Below are 20,398 nucleotides of genomic sequence, written 5' to 3'. Positions count from 1 at the left end.
GTTATTGTTGGAGAAATAAAGAAATGTACAAATATTTCAATAAAAAAATATAAGATTTGTTTCAATAGCTTTTGAATTAGTAGCTCATTCTATTTACAAGGTATGTTATCTATGAGCTAAGAGTAGATAAAAATACACATTCATGATCATTTACCAGGATTTATATTAAGTTTATAAACCATAAACAAGTAAGTTTTGATTAAGTTTGTAATCACATTAAGGTTAATATAGTGTTTCAATTACACAACAAATAGCATGGTCATGGCAGGTATCATTGGTAGATCCAGGGGGGTTCCAGGTGTTGGAACCCCTTCCCCTTTTTTGACAATGTATTTGAATAGGAGCATAGTTGGAACCCCCCCCCCCCCCTTTTACTATGGGTTGCTGGATCCGCCCCTAGGTGTAAATGTTTGACCGATCTGTTTGTCCGTCTCACTTTGTTGCCTTCTGACAAAAAAAATACAAAAAAAACTGATAATATGCTGCTGAGAAAAGTATGAATTGAGCATTCCAAAGATAGTTGCAGAAAGGATATTAGTACCGTGTAATTTGTATGGTGATCAAGATTTGTTTACCTATTGTCGAAATTGAAGGACTGATGAACTAATGCATCTGAAGTTTCATGTAGGTAGAGAACCCTTATCGTCGTAATGTTTAATACAAATAAAATTTACCATTCTCTTCATTTCTCTCTAAATAAACCAGAGGCTCTAAAGAGCCTGTGTCGCTCACCTTGGTATATGTGAATATTAAACAAAGGACGCAGATGGATTCATGACAAAATTGTGTTTTGGTGATGATGTGTTTATACATCTTAGTTAACTGAACCTCTATAATTAACTTGGCCTAGCAGTTTCAGAGGAGAAGATTGTTGTAAAAGATAACTAAGATTTACGAAAAAATGGTTAAAACTTGACTATAAAGGGCAATAACTCCTAAAGGGGTCAACTGACCATTTCAGTCATGATGACTTATTTATAGATCTTTCTTTGCGAACATTAATTGTATTTTAAAGTTTATCTCTATCTATAATAATATTCAAGATAATAACCAAAAGCAGCAAAATTTCCTTAAAATCACCAGTTCAGGGGCAGCAACCCAACAACGGGTTGTCCAATTAATCTGAAAATTTCAGGGAATCTGAAAATTTGTAGACAGATAGATCTTGACCTGATAAACAATTTAACCCCAAGTCAGATTTGCTCTAGATGCTTTTGTTTTTGAGTTATTTGCCAAAAACTGCATTTTACCCCTATGTTCTATTTTTAGCCATGGCGGCCATCTTGGTTGGTTGGCCGGGTCACGCCACACATTTTAAAAACTAGATACCCCAATGACGATTGTGGCCAAGTTTGGTTCAGTTTGGCCCAGTAGTTTCAGAGAAGATTTTTGTAAAAGTTAACGATGACGACAACGGACGCCAAGTGATGAGAAAAGCTCACTTGGCCCTGTGGGCCAGGTGAGCTACAAAGTGATAACTTAAGCAATAATTTTATAATGGCTTTCATATAAAACCACTCTAAATAATCTTATGATAAACTCAATGAAAAAAAAGGAAATAATGTAAAAGTGAGGGGGAAAATCCAACCTCTCAAATATTTTCACAAAATATCTCAGTCATATATAATTTTGGAACAAAGTAATAATAAATATCAGCTATTCTGTGCCAAGGGGGAACATTCTGGTAGCACTTTGTTGGCATGAAAAAAGGCTACCTCTCTATGTCATCTTTAATTAAAAATAATTGGCCAAAACAATAATGAAAAAGATCAGGAATAGAGAAAAATGGCATCAAAATTTAAGAATACAGAATTGAAGGACCCCTTTACAGATCCTCATGCATTGCAGGCATATATTTCCCTGTTTTGGGATGACCCTCCTCCGAGATCATTTGATAAAAAAAGTGGAAAATTTATATACTTCATATATGGAGGTAATAACATGCTTTTACAATACTACTAATATATATATACAATGACTAGAAATATTCTAGCAAACATACAGTATACATCACTATTCATGTTCCAGTAAGTTCTTTCTAAGTATTTCTTGTTCTTCTTCACTGAATCCAATGGAAACTAAATAATCTTTTACTGAACCATACCTAAAATTGTTTAACTTAATAATAAAATACTTGAAGGAGGTATATATATATATATATATATTTTACATGCAGTATCATTAAAATATTGACATAATATTCAATATCTCCAAATTATTTTGAGTATAGCAACTATTTCTGATATTTCAAAATGGGATAGTCATGCTAAGATATTTGGAAATGGCTAAGCCCAAAAACATATTTAAAAAAAATTAATTTATTCTTAATGTCATATGATTAATTTCAATCAAATTGTCTACATAGTCATTGATGTAATAATATTTTGACATTGTCATTGATGTAATTACATTTTTACATTGGCATTGGTGTAATAACATTTTTACATTGTCACTGATGTCATTACATTTTTACATTGTCATTGCTGTAATAACATTGTTACAGAAGTCAGGAAACTAATTTCATTGTTTTTCTACTGCAGCATCAATTTCTTGACACTGGCGGATCTAGAAATTTTCATAAGTGGAGACCGGGCCCGCCCCAATCACGCTTCAGTGATTCCCTATATAAGCAACCAAATGTTTTCCCAAAAAGCACCCCCCCCCCCCCTAAATCCGCTTCTGCATGAGAACGAAACCAATTTAAAGTTACAAAAAACAGAGACATATATATGCAAACTTACGTTTTATTTAAGTAATTTAACAACATTCTCATGTTCTCTGGGTTTGCATCACAGAACGATTTATCCCAGTAATATTTTTCTACAACCTCCTTAAATACTCGATCTCTGATGGGTAGAAGTCCTTCCTAAAGATTCAGAATGCAAAATTACAAAGTATTCATAAAAGTATACCAATCAATTGAAATGATGAGGGGACAACGTTGTATGCACGATATATATACGCTTATTTCGTTAACAAGAATTTTGGATACATATTTCTTCGCTGCACATATTTTTCCGAGGCTACATGATGCCTTAATAATTTAAGATGTGGTAAGCGAATTCAAATATCGGGTACACGTCAAAATGCATATGCCGTGTATATGCTATACTGAAATTTTGCGTTCATCGACGCTGTGCTATTATAAATATTATTTGTATGACAGATTTATTGTACAGAAGTTACTAAGTTAGTTTAAGCATATTTATTGAAAGTGGATTGGTTAGTTTAAGCATATTTATTTATAGTGGATTGGGAAGCAATTAACTTATTGCAACTTATACTGATCTATTTTCCACTTTGCAGGTGCGAGTGCTACCTTAGCCTGTACCTTTTCGAAATCTACAAGGACGTCTTTTACGTGAAAGAGATATGGTATTAAACTGGACCCCTGTTGTGTTCACTTATCGCAAGACTTCGGTGCAAAGCTATAGAAGGAACGGCGGACCAGTTTAGAGATATGGGTGGCTCTCTCTTAACAGGGGCCAGCCATTCTTGTCCCCTTCCGATGGACTATCATCGTACCTCAAGAAGTAGTTATCTCTGCGTTGGCCAAGATCGAATCGGAAATTCTTAATTTCAATCTTCCTGGGTAAAAATGAAATATTTGCCGCTGAGATGTTAAGCAACCAACAATCAATGAATGATAGTTTACACAATATTTTTGCATTGAACTTAAACCTCGATTCAAAGTATGTATTACTTACTTACAAATTGCACAAGTTTATTAGCAAAATGCCAATGACTATTTTTTACATCTTCCAGTCGAGTCTGTTTGTTAATGAACCATGGACGTTTAGTTACTAATATATATACATTAGTCATAAGGATGTACCTGTGATAGAGCGTAATCTGTTATGATATTTTCCTCAGTTTCTCCTAACACAGATAAAACCATTGCTGACAAAATACCCGTTCTGTCTTTGCCATGCGCACAGTTGATCATCGCAGGCATGTTGTTTTTATCCGTTAAAAGTTTAAGTCCTGGAATATCGAAAAAACAACACCTCATTTTCAGTATGAAAGACATGACTATGAATTAAAAAAATATGCATAAATAATACTGCAACAAACAGCACCTTTTAAACCACGTGAGTTCGATCCCGTGCTATAACATTATGAACTTCTCCACGACAACTGACATGACTGAAGCAAAATTAGCTTCTTAGTGTACATTCACGACAATCATTTGAACATGCCAAGGCAGTGACTATGTTTTTGTTCCCATAACAGCCCTCCCCTGTTAATCCGTCCCGATTAGTTTAATAACAAACGTATTTGGTTTCTGGTGGAGAGCTGATCATTGATAATCATACCATAGACAAACCACATATTATTATTGCTATAAGTCAGTGAACTTCTGCATGCAATCGTTGTTCCATTTTCTATAACATTTTGAACTTCTCCACGACAACTGAAGCAAAATCAGCTTCTTAGTGACTCGATAAAGTACATTGTCAGTGTTCCTTGGCACAAAGTTCTAAGATTGTAACAGCTTAATGAACTGCATCCACGAGAAAACTGAGTGCTTACAAAAAATCGTCACATTAGATGACTTGGATCTGATACAATAACAAAGTTAATATGAACGTTCCCTAGGCAGGGGCTTATTTATCCACTGCAGCAAACTCAAGAATGATAAATGGACCAATTAAAATCAAATTTTTTTTGTTATGTCAGAAACGTTTATTGTGAGATACATGTACCTGTATCCCAGAATTGTTGACTTAGTACCAACTGTACAACAATTTGCAGAATACTCACTATGCTGCAAAATGGGAGTAGTTCATCATTTAAGCGAAATGGAGAACCTCCAAACCATATAAAACTACATTTAACAAAGAAACGTCCCCAAGTCGTGTATGATACTTATTCTCGTGTGACAACTTAGGGACCAATCGTGAAATATGATTTTTCTTGGTTAAACAAATCTTCATATCTCCCTCAGACACGGGAAATAAATGTATATAATATCACTATGAGGGGGAGGACAGGGGTAAGGGAGACAGGGAGAAAGGGGGTAGGAGAAAGGAGAGGAAGGCTGGGAGAAAGAAGAAAAAGTTGGAGGAAAAAATAAAATATGAAAAAATAAAATATCTCTCTTTTTTCCGGTAAATGAAAAAAAAAAAAATAAGAAGAGGGGTACTGAGGAGAAAGGAGAAGAGGGGTGGGAGAAGGGTACCCCCTGTCCTCCCCCTCCACTATGATTAAGTCTACACTGATTCCAAATACAAGTAAAATAGAAGAAAAAAACATTGGAAACTGGTCGCATAAGTTAATTCTGATATGATGAATACGATGTCAGCGATGATGCTGAAAATGATGAGTGGTCATGATGATGGTGAAGATGACGATAATGATGAAGACGATGGCGATAATTATTACGATGATGACGTCGACTACGATGATAATGGTAATAAACACGATGATTGAAGACGGTAATGATGACGATTACGAAAACCATACCCAACTATATCAGTCCTATTCAGGACCGATAACTCTGTCGAGAGATATTATCGGGTATACAATATTGTTAAAACCAGACCAATCGTATTATAAGTCTCTGTTGGAATGTATACAATAAAAAAAAAATTTAACACAATTTAAACTTTATATCGATTCATTGCCTGGATTTATCTTTAAATATTGAATTAAAAAATAAATTACAACTAAATCATATGCAATGATCGAAATTCATTTGAATTAAAATTTGAATCAGAATATTTCTTTGAAATAATTATAGAAACATATATATATATTTGAATGCCTTTTAGGCAAAAAATAGTTTTTTAAAGAAATTTTTATCATATTTATATTTTCCTAAAGTTTATTATAAAACATACTTTTTCTGATTTGACACGGGAAGGAGAAGATATTCATTTGTACATTTATGAAAACTTTTGTATATCACAAAATTTAAACTCTGGTAATACATGTATACACACTGACAGGATGTTGAATGTCACCTGGTTGCTTTTGGTTTGCACGTCTACCTGACAATATATTATGATGTAACATTATAACCCAAGTTAGATTTCACCTGTTCGGTCAAGGAATGAAATTTTAAAGGTATAGAATATTTATCTATTTTAATAGGTCATTGGGTTTTTTTCTTCTCTCAGGATGAAATTATTTTTTGTTCTAAAAGGAATGTATAAATATATTTCTAAAGAAAAATAAAATATACAGAAAACTTGCAAAACACCTTTAAAAAAAGAAGAGATTTTTTTATTATAGATTTTGTAAACTATTTTCTGGTAACAGTATCTCCTGGATGAATATCTGTCAAAATAAATGTTCCCGTGTCACACTTCAAATATTTTTTTTATTAAGAAATTTTGAAATCAATGATATCGAAATATCACTAAAAGAAAATAACAGAAACATCAGAGATTCTTTATAAAAAATTAAATATAATCTAGGAAAGTCTTCCTATAGAAATCATTGGATGCAACATTTTCATATGATACATCAGCCGCCATTTTGAAAAATTTCGGAAAATTCCCTTTTTTAATTCGATGTTTGACCGAAGTTGCCCTGAAATTAAACTGTTTTAAGTAGTATTCCTTGCTAGCTATATGTTTGAATATACTAAATCGATTTGCAAAGTTTGTGTTTTATTTACAGAATTTCTTTATTTGTTGTAAATGTAGACATGGGTATCGGTAATTTAGCATTGCGTCAACGGAGAAATGACGAGAAAAAGTGCATGTTTTACGATTCCGATTTGACCGAATTTAATCAAAAATTAAACTGTTAGGACCAACATTGTTTAATAGAAATATGTTTGAATATCAAGGATTGATTTGCAAAAGTAAGAAAACGGATCAGGTTTATGATAAAATTAAACTTTATTGAAGCATATATGCATTTTATATGGGGAAATATAATACAAGATGGCGTCTATTATACGTCACAAAAGTCACGTGATGTCTAACTTAGTTGGATATGGATGATGATGATAACGACAGTGACGATGATGACGACGACGATGATAACGATGATGACGACGACGATGATGAGGAGGAGGCCTGATGACGAAGAGGAGGAGGATGGGGAGGACGATAACGATATTTGTGTATTCCACGATATACACATTACTTACCAGCACATATTCCTCCTTTACTCATTTCAGCAATATCTAAATAAGAAGCTGCTATCCCTGCACGATTTATAACAGTTACTGCAAATAAACGCACGAAATTTTTAAAGCCCGTTCTAAATATGAAGTCAAATATTGCAATAAAAAGAGATATTAGTTGAATATACCACGGCGCTCTTTTGAATAATGTTGATGTGTATGCACTAGTAAAGAAATTTATAAGAAAATGTTTCTTTTCCAAAATTTCGGTTGCTGGTCCCTTTGCCTTTTTCTTCTTTTTCCCTTCAATGGCTTGGCAAATTACAGGTTCCTGTTGCTTATAACAGTTGGATTTCGGTAGAACCACTTTGTATAGCTTATAATAGTTGTCGAGGACTTTGGATCCAGACGCTATTTCATAATCTTTATCCGATCTCAAATCAATAATGCATTTAATACCATGTTTCTTGAATTCTTCTAAGTCGAGAGGGTCCATAAGATCAGGCCTAGATGACCTGTAAATTGAGCCGTGTCTTCCATTTCCTTGTTTTGATTTACCGTGACATAGAACTCTCCAATTGTGAATACACACCCTATCGGAATTTGCAGACGCCATAATCAAATCCTTATGTAAAAGCTAGAGAACGCCCATAAAATGATAACTTACTTCCTTGGGCAAATATATTATGATGAAAAAGTACGAGATCTTCGAACGTCAATAAACTGGTACGATTTGAGAGTTAGCGAGTGAGAACCTATGATTGGACAAGGAACCAGTAAATAACAGGTGCTTGTTTATTGAATTCCGGAATAACAAACATTCACTTTCTTGAGGACTTGAATGGGTGCCATGCCTTACAATGAGTAGTGTGGCGAACAATAGTGACTGTGAGTCTTCTGACTCAATGGAAGACATACAACTTAAACCTATCCAACCTAAACCGCATCCCTCAAGAATCGTCAACACAGATGTCAGAAGATCTGTCACACAGGGACATGAAATTCCAAGACAAATTTCTGAATTAAGCTTAACACGGAATAATTATATGAATGAAAATAATGTGGTATGTTAATACAGTTAAATATAAAACTGCAGACATTCTGTGAATACTCGTATTTTAGAATTATTTTTATAAAGTACATTTTTAAGCATGGTAAATTCAGATGTAATATATAGAAAATTCAATCTGATAATTTATCCTCATACTGGTATAATGTAAATCGTTTTTTTATTGAATTTCATTTTTATGATACTTTTGATCACTTTTCTAGAAACAATTTACATAAGTGTTGTTACATTGTGCTTTATAAAAAGAATTTTAATAGTAATTGAATTTCCAATGGGTATTCTTAATTGAAATCATATATTTCATGAATTTATTGCATCTTAATACATGTGTACAAACAACATGTACCTTGAATATAAAGACTATAAAAGAAAAAAAGAAAAAAAAGAAAAAAATATCTATTAAATTAATTGTATTTTGATGAGTTTAGACAACATGGACAATGTGATTGAACATTGAGTTTAAATATTTTTAAAGTTAAAGATAAAATGCTGATTATTGTTTCTAGTAAAAAAAAATGTTCACTTTTTTCAAGCCCTATCTTCTTAAGCGGTTTTATAATTTTTCAAAGGGGTTCAAATCATATGTCCCCATTCATTGATCGTAATAAAAGGGATACCTGTACATGTAGGTTCCAACCATTTTGCTAACCATCCCAACCCCCTGGGTATGCATCTGAGCTTTATCATATTGTCCAGGATTTGATAGAGTCATGTTCAAATATAAGCTCAACTGACTGCTACACTTTGTTCATTGAGTGGAGCGTCAGTGGCGGATCCAGAGGGGGGGGGGTTCCGGGGGTGTGCACCCCCCCTTTATTTTGGCCGATCAATGCATTTGAATCGGGACATATGTTTTGCACCCCCCCTTTCGAAAATATCTGCATCCGCCACTGAGCGTAATAAAAGATTCCAGTTTAAGAGTCATGTAGCATATCTAGTACAGTTAAGTAAGAAATCATGATTACGGGTAAAATTTTCTTTTAGAATAAGTTCAGAAATTGGTTGACATTGTAAATATGTAATCATGGTAATATCACTGTTTAACAATTAAGTGCCAGTCTGCCTAAGAATCAGTCAGTGGTGAAAACATGACCAAAAAATCCCACCCAATTTGACATTGATTTCAGTTCATAAAATGTAGTTATGCACAAAAATAACATTTATTTCCATTATCTGTTCTGGTATAAGAAGATACAATTTGGTTGAAATGCACTAGAAATTAATGAATAAGGGGAGATAACTCTGTAATTTGCTATAATTTGCTATCATTCTAACCAATTTTCTAACCAAGTTATTTGATATTACCAGACACACACAAAAGAAAGACCTATTATTTTTAACTTGAGGACGATGGTTAGTATTAAATAGCATGATTAGCTCGGTGGGTTTTTTCTGATCATGTTTTGATTTTTCCCTAAATTGCCTGATTCTTACAAAGACTGCACTTAAGTTTGAAGAATGACAATTTTTTTTTGTAATCTTCTTGATATTTTATAAAAAAGCATTAAGTCTGAGAAAAGTATACTAATATTATGTCCCTGAGTGAACCAAAATAAATCGCAGTAGAAATCAAAGATTGATATCTCCCAAATTATTTATCCCCCTGGACTTCATTTCCTGTTTTCATGGCACAACAATTTGACTTTCATGTGTCACGCTTTCAAAAAATTGTCAATCCTGTGTCACTTTAAAACCCCAATGGGACCCACTACATATAATTGTAGGATTGATGTTAAAAAATGAGCTACATGCAAGATATTCATAGAAATTGAATTTATAATGGGAAAAAAATATGGATAACATGTATAATTTTATCAAGTTTCAAAGACAGTATGGTATAAATTTCATTTACTTGTATGGGAGAAATAATAAACTCTAGGTACAAGTGTATCTACCAGCATGACCAGGCTGAATATGTTATAAGTAGTAAACTCCATATTAGTTCTAGTAACTGTTCTACATGTACATGTATCTGGAATCAAAAACTTGCTGAAGTTATTTTTTTAAGGGTGGACTATTATACTCAATACAGCTATTAAAACATTGATTTCCGTACACATTTTTTTTCAGAATGTTCAAAAGAACCATGAACATGGAGATAGGATGTTTCCCCCTGTGATTCCATTAAATGTTGGCGGCATTAAATACATAACTAGATTGTCAACATTGCGAAAATATGAAGATTCAATGCTGGCAGCCATGTTTAGCGGAAGACATATTGTTGACAAAGATGAATATGGGAATTATTTTCTAGATAGCAATGGACATATATTTGCTAACATTTTAGATTTCTTAAGAAATGGAACAATTCCACCTAATGAGGTTGCTGTAAGTGTGTTCAAAGATGCCAACTATTTTGGCTTACATGAACTAGTTGAGCAGTTACAATTTAAGCCTGACATTGCCGCCATGCATGTTAAAGAAGCTCACAGACAACTCTTTCCGAATTATTTTGCTGTAAAACAAAATATTGTGAAAATAGCAATGGATCATGCTATTACTTCTAGAACAGGGGAGATAATAATTAATATGTTCAAAACTGAATTTGTGGCAAAAGCTCCGAACTTTAATCCAAAACATGGATGTGTTGCGGAACTAGCTCATATTAAAGTTGGACCTTGGGAGGGTGATACAGATGAAGAAATGTTCATAAGATGTCTAGAGAATGATTATTTAGAGGAAGGATTTAACTTAAAACCACATGAAACAAAAAGAAAATGTCGTTATTATCATGGACAAACATGTCCAAAATTTACATACAAACTGTCTTTTATATTTTGATTTATCTGTTAGTTCAGTTATTTATATATATACACAGTTATATTTTGATGATTGTAAGAGAATGTGATTGAATCTATGAAATGCTTAAAATATGTACTATAGACATAGGTATGGGTTTTGCTCATTTTTGAAGGCCATTTATTTACCTATACATGTTTTTGTTAACTTCTATGTCATTTGGTGTTGGGTGGTAAGGTGTCTCAATTAGCAATAACACATAGATAAGGAAGTCTTGCTTGTATTCAATTGTCATCATATGGACAAGGGCTATTAATGATTGCTGTGCTTTACATGCTTAACTCTCAAGATTATCTTGTTTCTCCAATGATGTTAGACCTAAAAAGGTTAAAGAGTCCCAAGTCGAGATTTAAATTAAAAGGATATACAACATTGTACAAGCTCAATGCTCTGTGTTTAAGGCCGTACTTTGACCTATAATTAATGGTTTACTTTTAAAAATTTGTGATATGGATTGAGAATTGTCTCATTGGCTTTCATAGAACATATTCTTATATTGTTACCTGTCAAAATCTGAATATGCTTGCAGAAATATTTTTCACAACCAAAAGTTAAATTCCGTCTCAGAAATATTATACACTGTACATTTATTACAACAAAAAGTTAAGTTTTCTTTCACATGAAAGTGCTTACAGAATTATTTGCATCAACCTTAAGTTGAAATTTTCTTAAAGAAATATTTTCCAGTGTCATAGGCTGACAATTTACATATATATTTGACAATGTTTAAAGTTTAGATAATCATAGTGATAGACTTTCTACATAATGTTATAATAAGCTTAATGGGTTGTAAATTCTGTAGTGTTGGCAATTAGAATTTTTTAAAACAGATCTTAGTTTTTAAAACAATCAATTTTAAAGATAGCTTGCTTAATTGATAAGTCACATCAACTCCATTATATGACTTTTTTAATTTTATTAGCCCAATTTTATCCATCTCCCATGTCTCAAGGTCCTTTGTTGTTATAAATCTGTAATTTTTACTTGAATTCCAACTTCAAAATCAATCAATTTTAAAGCTACATGTATCTTGCTTAATTGAAAATCCACATCAACTCTTTTATATGACTTTTTTTTTAAATTTTATTAGCCCAATTTTATCCATCTCCCATGCCTTAAGGTCCATTGTTATTAAAGATCTCTTAATTTAGCCTTAAAATTGTTAAAGATCTGTTAATTTAGCCTTCAATTTCTCCTATTTTTTTTATATAATGACCTGGTCATCCAAGTTTAAAGGTCACTAACTGACCAGTAATATTATATCAGATACAGCTGTATTTACTTGTTTATTGATTCATTGACCTTCGATTGATCTTAAATAATTTAGTAAATGAAATAAGCTGTTTAAGATAACCTTGGTTGAAATTTAGTGTAAATTTTTAATTCCCTTCAAAGTATTTAAATTTGTTTACTTGACAGCAATTGTAAACAAATACATGTAAAAGATTCAATGGGTACAATTCTCAGTGTCCAGAATATACATGTATTATATGTATTTGCCACTGGAGTTAAAGTAGACAATGGTCTTTGTTGTCTTGTTCCTTTGAAGATCTTTAAATACTAAATTCAGAATATAATGAGGGGGATAGGACTTTCATTGGGACTGTGGGATTTGGTGTTTTTTAGTTCAGGATTTTGGGATTAACCCTTTCAGGATCCAGGAAATCATTTTTTCCAATTTTGGGACCTCAGGATTTCATGTTTTTCAGCCCAGGATTTTGGGATCAGGACCCCTCCTACACCCCTCTATAATGGGTATTTGAAGCTGTGAAATGTGAAAACGATGAATTTTCAGTTAACCATTGATTATGGTGCCAAAAAATTCAAAAGAAATGTATAAAAAAAACAACTGCCAAATCACATTGTTAAAAACTCACATTTTCATTTTTTGCAATTTTTTTTTTTTAAATTCTTGACAATTTACAATCATAACATGTTTTATGTTTAAATAATATAATCATGATACTGGGAATCTGATAAATAGCACAACAAGCATACATACATGACGTCATAAAACAAAATATCTGACGCCACAATGGGAAAGTGATTGTTGTATGCATCAAAATTTCAAGCGGCCGGGTCAGCCGGGATTAACGATAAGGTGTATTTTTTGCCTATTCTTTATTTGTTTTTAATTATGGAATTTGCATAATTTCTTGTGTTTAAAATTTTTAATAAATTCCATGATTATTTGGTATTACATGTATAATCTTTTGAGCGGTTTATTTAACACTTTCCATACAATGTATTTTGGTTAGATAGTGTTGTGCACAGCACAGAACATTTCAGTACATAATAAACCTGGAATTTATTAAAAATTTCAATAACAAGAAATCTTGCAAATTCCATAATTAAAAATAATTTCAAGTTCAAATAATAGCCTTTTTCAAGGATTAAATTCGGCTCCTTACCATGCTTACATGCCAAAGATACATGCATTTCACAGATTTGTTTTTTAAGATTGCATAAATAAAACAGAGAGTAATTCAATAATTTGTTTTTGTGTCACAATACTCTCTAGCATACTAAAGTACATTTAGAAATTTAAAAAACACAGATAATTGGGTTTTCTCTGAGGTGTTATAAAATAATTGTTATACTGCCTTTGTGTGAAGTTTTGAAAGCTGTAGAAAGTTGAACATGTGAACTCTAGAGGTTAAACAATTTCAAAATTGCATAATTCACAATCTTATAACACATGTATTAAAAGGTACTAGTATTTTAATTAGCTAGGCAAACTGTCTGAATTTCACAGCTGAGTAAAAAATGGATCATGTTGATCAAAAACTTTAACTGTTAAATTGTTTAAAATGCATTAATTGTTATAGATTAGTTCTTTTAAAATATGTACTTCACATTTTTTTGGGTATGTTTGGTATTGAATACTGTGTATTCATTATTTAAAGTGGGGTACTGCATTTCTGGGATTTTGTGGATCAATTTTATTAAACCAGAAAATATAAGTTTCTATTCCAATTATTTGATATGCCAAAATTTTCAAAACCAGGAATCCCAATTTATTGGAAAATGCAATTTTTCCTCAATCCATGAAAAATTAAATTTAGTACCAATAAAAGTAATTGAACCAACATTTCTTTACTCTGCATAAATATGTTACATGTACATGTGTGTTCTGAAGACAATTATTTACTTTATCGTTGATTTTTATTTTGAGACTACATATATGGCAATTTTTATTTATTAATTGTACTATAATTTGTTATTGATTGTTGATCATTCCTTTGTTTATTGTTGGTCAGGGTACATTGTGTATGTTAAATGTAGAAATCCATTTGAATTAGTTAGCTAATGTTAGGAAATCCATACTTATATAGCCAAAGTCCACTACTCATTATGTGAATGAATGATCTTTATTCTCATAAAACCAAATACATAGTTATAGAGAAGATATTACAATAATATATATTACATATATAAGATATAGCATGTGTGAAATACAAATTAATATGATATTTACACAAATAACAAATAAACACATAGTTGTATTAACCAGGAGGATAGACTTTCACAGAAATAGATTTAATAAATCTACAAAGTTTCTCAAGTTCAACAATATTTTGGGTTGAACATACTTGTTTGAATTTGATAACATTTATATTTTTATTACAATAATGAGGTAAGTATTTGCATCTTTCATCTTTGAAATAATTACATGACATGATATAATGGTATTCATCACCAATGTCAGCTGAGGCGCAAAGGTGACACAATCTTTCAGATCTTGGGATGTTGCGCCACCTTCCCGTCTCAATGGGCAAACGGTTATTCCCACATCTAAATTTACATAAGGTTATTAATAAATTAAATGGTAGTACTGATAAATAGTGTTCAAATTTAAAAACATTTTTGTACAATCTATAACACAGCCCCTTGGGCGAATTGTTTATTTCTGTTGACCATTCTTGAATGAACTGATCTCTTAATCTTTGCTGAACACTCAATACAACCCAACGTTTCTCAAATAAGTTGTGACTTTGCCATATATTTGACATTCCACAGTCATCAAAAATTTTCTTTATATATAATATCCATTTACTATCATAACCATAGTTATTGAGATTTACATATAACAGCTTATATAATAAACATGATAATTTGCTCTCTTTCCCTTCTTGTAAACGACACCAGAAATTAATCATACGTGACTTGACGGTAACTGAAATCGGGTATCTTCCCAGTTCCCCATAGACCATAAAATTGGGGGTTGAATTTTTTAACCTCAATATATGTTTGCAAAAACGCAAATGAACTCTCTCAAGAATATCTAAATTTTCAAATCCCCATATCTCACACCCATAAGTTAGTATAGGAACAATAGCCTTATCAAACATATCGAGTTGGCACTCGATCGACAAGTTATTTAATCTGGATTTTTTAATTACAGCATACATTGCTTTAATCGCCTGGTCACGTAGATATTTTCTGGTGGAAAGAAATGAGCCACTTCTAGAAAAAATAATACCAAGATATTTATAGTTACTGACTATCTCAATTTCATTTCCATCTATATTAAATAACAAATTTCTAGGTATTCTACCTTTTGAAAATATCATAATTTTCGTTTTATTTATATTTATTTTCAATTTCCATTGTTTACAATATTCTGAAAATTTGTCCAACATACATTGCAAATCATGACTAGATTCAGCAAGTAGTATTGTATCATCAGCATACAATAACAGAAAAAATTTAAAATATACAAAAAGTTCATTTTCAATGTCTTTTGTTACAGACTGAATTCCTTCAATATTAGAATTTTCTAAAAATTCTTGTAAATCATTTAGATACAAGGAAAAAAGTAAAGGGGAAAGGTTTTCCCCTTGTCTAACTCCTGTTTCACAGGCAAAGACATCAGAAACTTCTGAATTATGAACAATTCTAGATTTGACATCATCATACATATTTTTAATAATTCTTAGAAATTTTCCATTCACATGGTTTAGTATCAGTTTGAAAAATAATGAGTTTCGATGAATAAAATCAAAAGCTTTTTCGAAGTCGACAAATACACAAAATAATTTCTTCTTTTTCACCCGTAATAATTCAAATAAAGTATATAATGAAAAAACATGATCCGTTGTAGAATAACCTTGCCGGAAACCTGCTTGGTTTTCATTTAAGATGTTATAATTTTCAACAAAATCCCCAAGTCTGTCGTTAAGAATTGACGTGAAAACTTTCCCTAGACATGACAAAAGTGTAATCGGCCTATAATTTTTGGCGTCTAATTTACTCCCCTTGTTTTTGAAAATAGGTATTACATTTCCAATAAGCCAAGCCTCAGGCAGGATTCCCGTATCAAATACAATATTAAATAAATGTACATAAATATCAACCATACAATCAAGAGAAGAAGCAATATATTCATTTATAACTTGGTCTTCACCCGGAGATTTATTATTTTTAGTTTTTTTTACAGCTTTCAAAATTTCATCCCGGGTTATTTGACAATTCAAATTGTCATTTACTGTATCAGAATTTACATCGTTTTCTATCAAAAACTCATTTTCGAACTTATTTTTGTTTAAGTCCTTGAAAAAATCAAATAAGTTTTGCAGTGAAATATTGCTTTTCTCTCTTTTTCTACCTCTATTAAACAATTTCCAAAATTCTTTTGGATTTTTTGTTTTTATTTCCTTCATCTTTTTACTCATTTCTGTATTATGATTCTTAATATTAACATCCATAACTTTTTTATAATATAATTCACTTTGTCTAAGTCGTTCTTTAAAAATATTCGACCCATAATGTTTGTATAATCTCTTAGATTTTCTAAATTCTCGTTGCGCTTTTTTACAATCTTTATTGTACCAGTCTTTACTACACTGGTTCTTTGAGCACTTAAACATAGTTTTATTAAATGTCGAAGTTCCGAATGTTGCCTTGGCAGATTCGGTTAAAGTATCACAAATATCAGTAACAATGTTATTCATATCATATTTAGTAACATTTTTTACATCATTTACATATGCAGACAATCTATTACATATATCATCAACTTTATTTCTATCTATATTGTTCTTATACTCATTACATTTTTCATTTTTCCATTTATTTACTCTTTCGTCACCACAACAAAATGTTTCTGTTAACAATTTGTCTTTTATCTCATTATTTGTATACAATTGAAGAGACAAAGGAGAGTGTACATCTGAAAATAGTTTACAAAAATTTAACACTTCAAGTTTACAAATGTTGTATAGAAAATGAGTAGAACTCAACGCATAGTCAATAACGCTAGAATTTCTACTAGTTGGACTACCTGTTTTGTTTTCTTCCAGTCTACCGTTAAGAATAAACATTCTGTTATTTTTACAAAAATCAATAAATTTTCTTCCATACCCATTTACTACAGTATCTATACTATTTCTCAGCCTTGGTATACCAAGTTCATCTAAAACATCAACATCACTTAATTCATCATAATCTGTGAAATTATTTTCAAAAGAACTATCTTTATCAGTGTTATAAAAATCAGACAAATTTCCCGTGCGACTATTAAAATCGCCAAGCATAGTAATATAGTTTGTTTTACTACAAAAATTTTGTAATTCAAATTCAATTTCAGTAAATGCATCTTCTGATGTATATGAAGTATTTATCGGTGGGATATATATAATTCCAAAAATAGCATCATTTGGTAAATCTAAAACTTTTTTGTCTATACTAAACCAAAGTACAAATTGGCAGTCTGACTGAATATATTTAATATACTTGTCTAAATATTTTTTAAAACCCAAAGCAATACCACCAGATTTGTGATTTGCTAGCTTCTTTCTGTTTTTATAATGAAAAATAAAATTATCACAATCTATTTCGTCTACATCATCTAGTTTCGTTTCTGTTAAACAAAAAATGTCATGGTTATCTAATAATGACTTAAATTCCGGATACAAAAGTTTCGTTTTAATACCACATACATTTAATGAAAGGATTTCAATAGTTTTATTTTGAACATCAATATCTTTATTTACAGGTAATGAACAAGAGTGAAGGTCGCTAGTTTGTTTACACTGGTCATTTATAACGGTACTGTTTAATCCTCCACGGTATTCCTAGTTCTGTCCTTTTCGGGGTCCTCTACGGGGTTGTGGATTTTTCGGCTGGGTGAATTCTTTGGGTCGAGCACCTTGGTCTTTTGGTGGATGGCGTGAACGCGTCTGTCTTTCGTCTGTATCCATAACGTGTGTGTTGTTTTTCGGTAAAAACTCATTCCCGTCAATGAATAGCCGGTCTCTCTTAAAGAAAGCCTTTTTCTTTTGTCGGCGTGCTTCTTGAAAGTGGGGCCACAGAAGAATCTCAATTATCATGTGATTATGGTCATTTTGGTTTTAATATTAGCTGTGTTCAATAGTGGTTAGACAGCTGTCCAGCATGACCAGTGTGACATTAGGAATAATTGGCAGCACAGTACTAATAGCTAAAATAATGTTTCTATTATACAATCATCTTAAAATTCATGTTAGTTATTTCCTGACAAAATGTCTGATAAACTGTCGGACATGCATGAAGTTTACCTAGCTTTTTGAAAATTCAAAAACTTAAAAATTTGACAGTTATGGATCCATGGGGGTGTTTCAGGGGGACGGATGTTGGAACTCTCCTTTTATTTTCTCCTGGGTTGAAAGTTGAAACCCACCTTTTAAAAGTCTGGATTTACCTGTTTTACCTCATTCACACAAAGGTTCTGAAGATATAAAGAAAACAAAACAAATATAAGTGATAATAGGTATAAAATTCGAATACTTGTATAAAGTTATATAAACGTTTTCAAATAAAAGTGCCTTTGTTCAAAGTGCTTAATTTTTTTTTTTCAGAAATCATTGTAAATAATTGACTTGTAAAAAATTGTTTCAATGAAATATCCCAAGTTTATTACTGGCTTCACAGAATTAATGCTGAATTTTTAGGAATGTCACATATGAAACTGTTTATGGACAATCTTTTTTTTAAACAATCATTTTGATTATAAAGCTTAAAATTGTGATTCAGTTGAATTGGCTTTTTTTTATTTCTTTTACAGCTAATTTCTTAATGCTTGTATAGTAAAACTTTGGTTGGTGTGCTTGCTTTGTTTGTATTATTGTTTATTCAAGCTTTGAAATTAAGATTAACATCTCCAAACAAAATATATGACATAGTTAACCTTTATATATCATATTTAAATTAAATTGGACATTATCCCAATATAATTGAACAATATACAAACAAAGCAAGCAAGCTAACCAAAGTCTTCCTCTAAATGCATTAAGAAATTAGCTGTAAATTATATACATTGTTAGACTTATCTGTGATGTTATGATTTAACATTGTATGTCTCTTGTTTGTGTTTGTTTGTTAGTTTTGAATTTCATATCAGGTTATTATTAATAACCCTTATGTTGAATTAAAATGAAATATTTAATAGAATTTAATTTTTTTGCAAAATGTAATGTGAAATTATGTTTTGTTCCCGACTTTCTAGTCTTGATTTCTTTGTCCTGTCTAAATATTCAAATTAGCTCTTGCCCTGATATAACCTTTCTGTGCTAATGCAAACAACAATCAAGCAATCAATATGTCTTGTCCATCCATTCATCTGTCTGAAACTTACTATTACTCGGAAACGTTTTCCTAAAAGCTTCCTTAACTTCATTTGTACTTGGGACGTAAACATTTTTGTATGCCTTTCAAACACCAGTTTTACTATGTATGGTATACCTTTGTTCATCTGTCCCAACATCATTGAAAGGCAAAGGTGTTTGTATTAATGGGCAGTTAGGGATAGGGAGGGTATCTAATTTGTCTTAACAGCATCTACAGTTTTCAATCCAGATCACTGAGTCTTCCCTATAGAATGTCATATGTGAAAGATGGCACCTGCTACATGTACATGTATTATGGATTTGTTTTTCTTAATGATGGATTATTGAATTTGGAGAAGAAAGCTCCATTTAGATTTTGAGGTTTTGATGTGTGGGACAAAATCCATCACCATCTTATAGTATGACCATGTCAGGCGGAAAGGCAGTTGGGATAAGGTTGTTACCTATTTGTGAAAACAACTTCTACAACTTTCAACTGAAAGGAAGACTACACATATGTTGAAGATGGCATCAGAAAACTAATGAAAAAAGCAGCAACTGGTGGCTTGGATTAACCACCTCATCATGATTTTTGATTGTCAAATCCATGGTTTTTAACAACCAGTTCCCTACCCTCCCCTGAAAACTCAACTTACTTAAGATTTAGATTCAGATTGAAGTTTGACAATTTCAAGTCGGCCTTGTGATGCCATATAACCTGTCTTAATGACATCCTGGCTACAAGCATATTGATACATAACATCAAGGTCTACACTATACAAATATGAACTTAGGAGGACATCATCTTAGAATTATTCATTCCTATTTTAGGATCATTTACTAGAGAATATTTCGAAGAACACA

General features: G+C 31.6%; 2 protein-coding genes across 2 annotated transcripts; one reads left to right on the top strand and one right to left on the bottom strand.

The window, feature by feature from the left end:
• Window positions 1-375: 375 nt before the first annotated feature.
• LOC134728232 (uncharacterized) lies at window positions 376-7,755 on the bottom strand. Its single transcript, XM_063592770.1, has 4 exons — window positions 7,106-7,755; window positions 3,836-3,984; window positions 2,742-2,866; window positions 376-2,104 (listed from the first exon to the last, which is right to left on the bottom strand). The coding sequence occupies exons 1-4, from the start codon at window positions 7,695-7,697 to the stop codon at window positions 2,014-2,016; spliced, it is 957 nt and encodes a 318-aa protein (XP_063448840.1). The 5' UTR covers window positions 7,698-7,755; the 3' UTR covers window positions 376-2,013.
• Window positions 7,756-7,869: 114 nt separating this feature from the next.
• LOC134728231 (BTB/POZ domain-containing protein KCTD7-like) lies at window positions 7,870-14,301 on the top strand. Its single transcript, XM_063592769.1, has 2 exons — window positions 7,870-8,145; window positions 10,221-14,301. Exons 1-2 carry the CDS (start codon window positions 7,942-7,944, stop codon window positions 10,929-10,931), a joined length of 915 nt encoding a protein of 304 aa, XP_063448839.1. The 5' UTR covers window positions 7,870-7,941; the 3' UTR covers window positions 10,932-14,301.
• Window positions 14,302-20,398: the final 6,097 nt, after the last annotated feature.

This window comes from Mytilus trossulus, chromosome 8, assembly GCF_036588685.1.
Source record: "Mytilus trossulus isolate FHL-02 chromosome 8, PNRI_Mtr1.1.1.hap1, whole genome shotgun sequence".
Taxonomy (NCBI): Eukaryota; Metazoa; Mollusca; class Bivalvia; order Mytilida; family Mytilidae; genus Mytilus; species Mytilus trossulus.
Note: the sequence above shows the minus strand (reverse complement) of the source record. Positions and strands in the feature narration are given on the sequence as shown.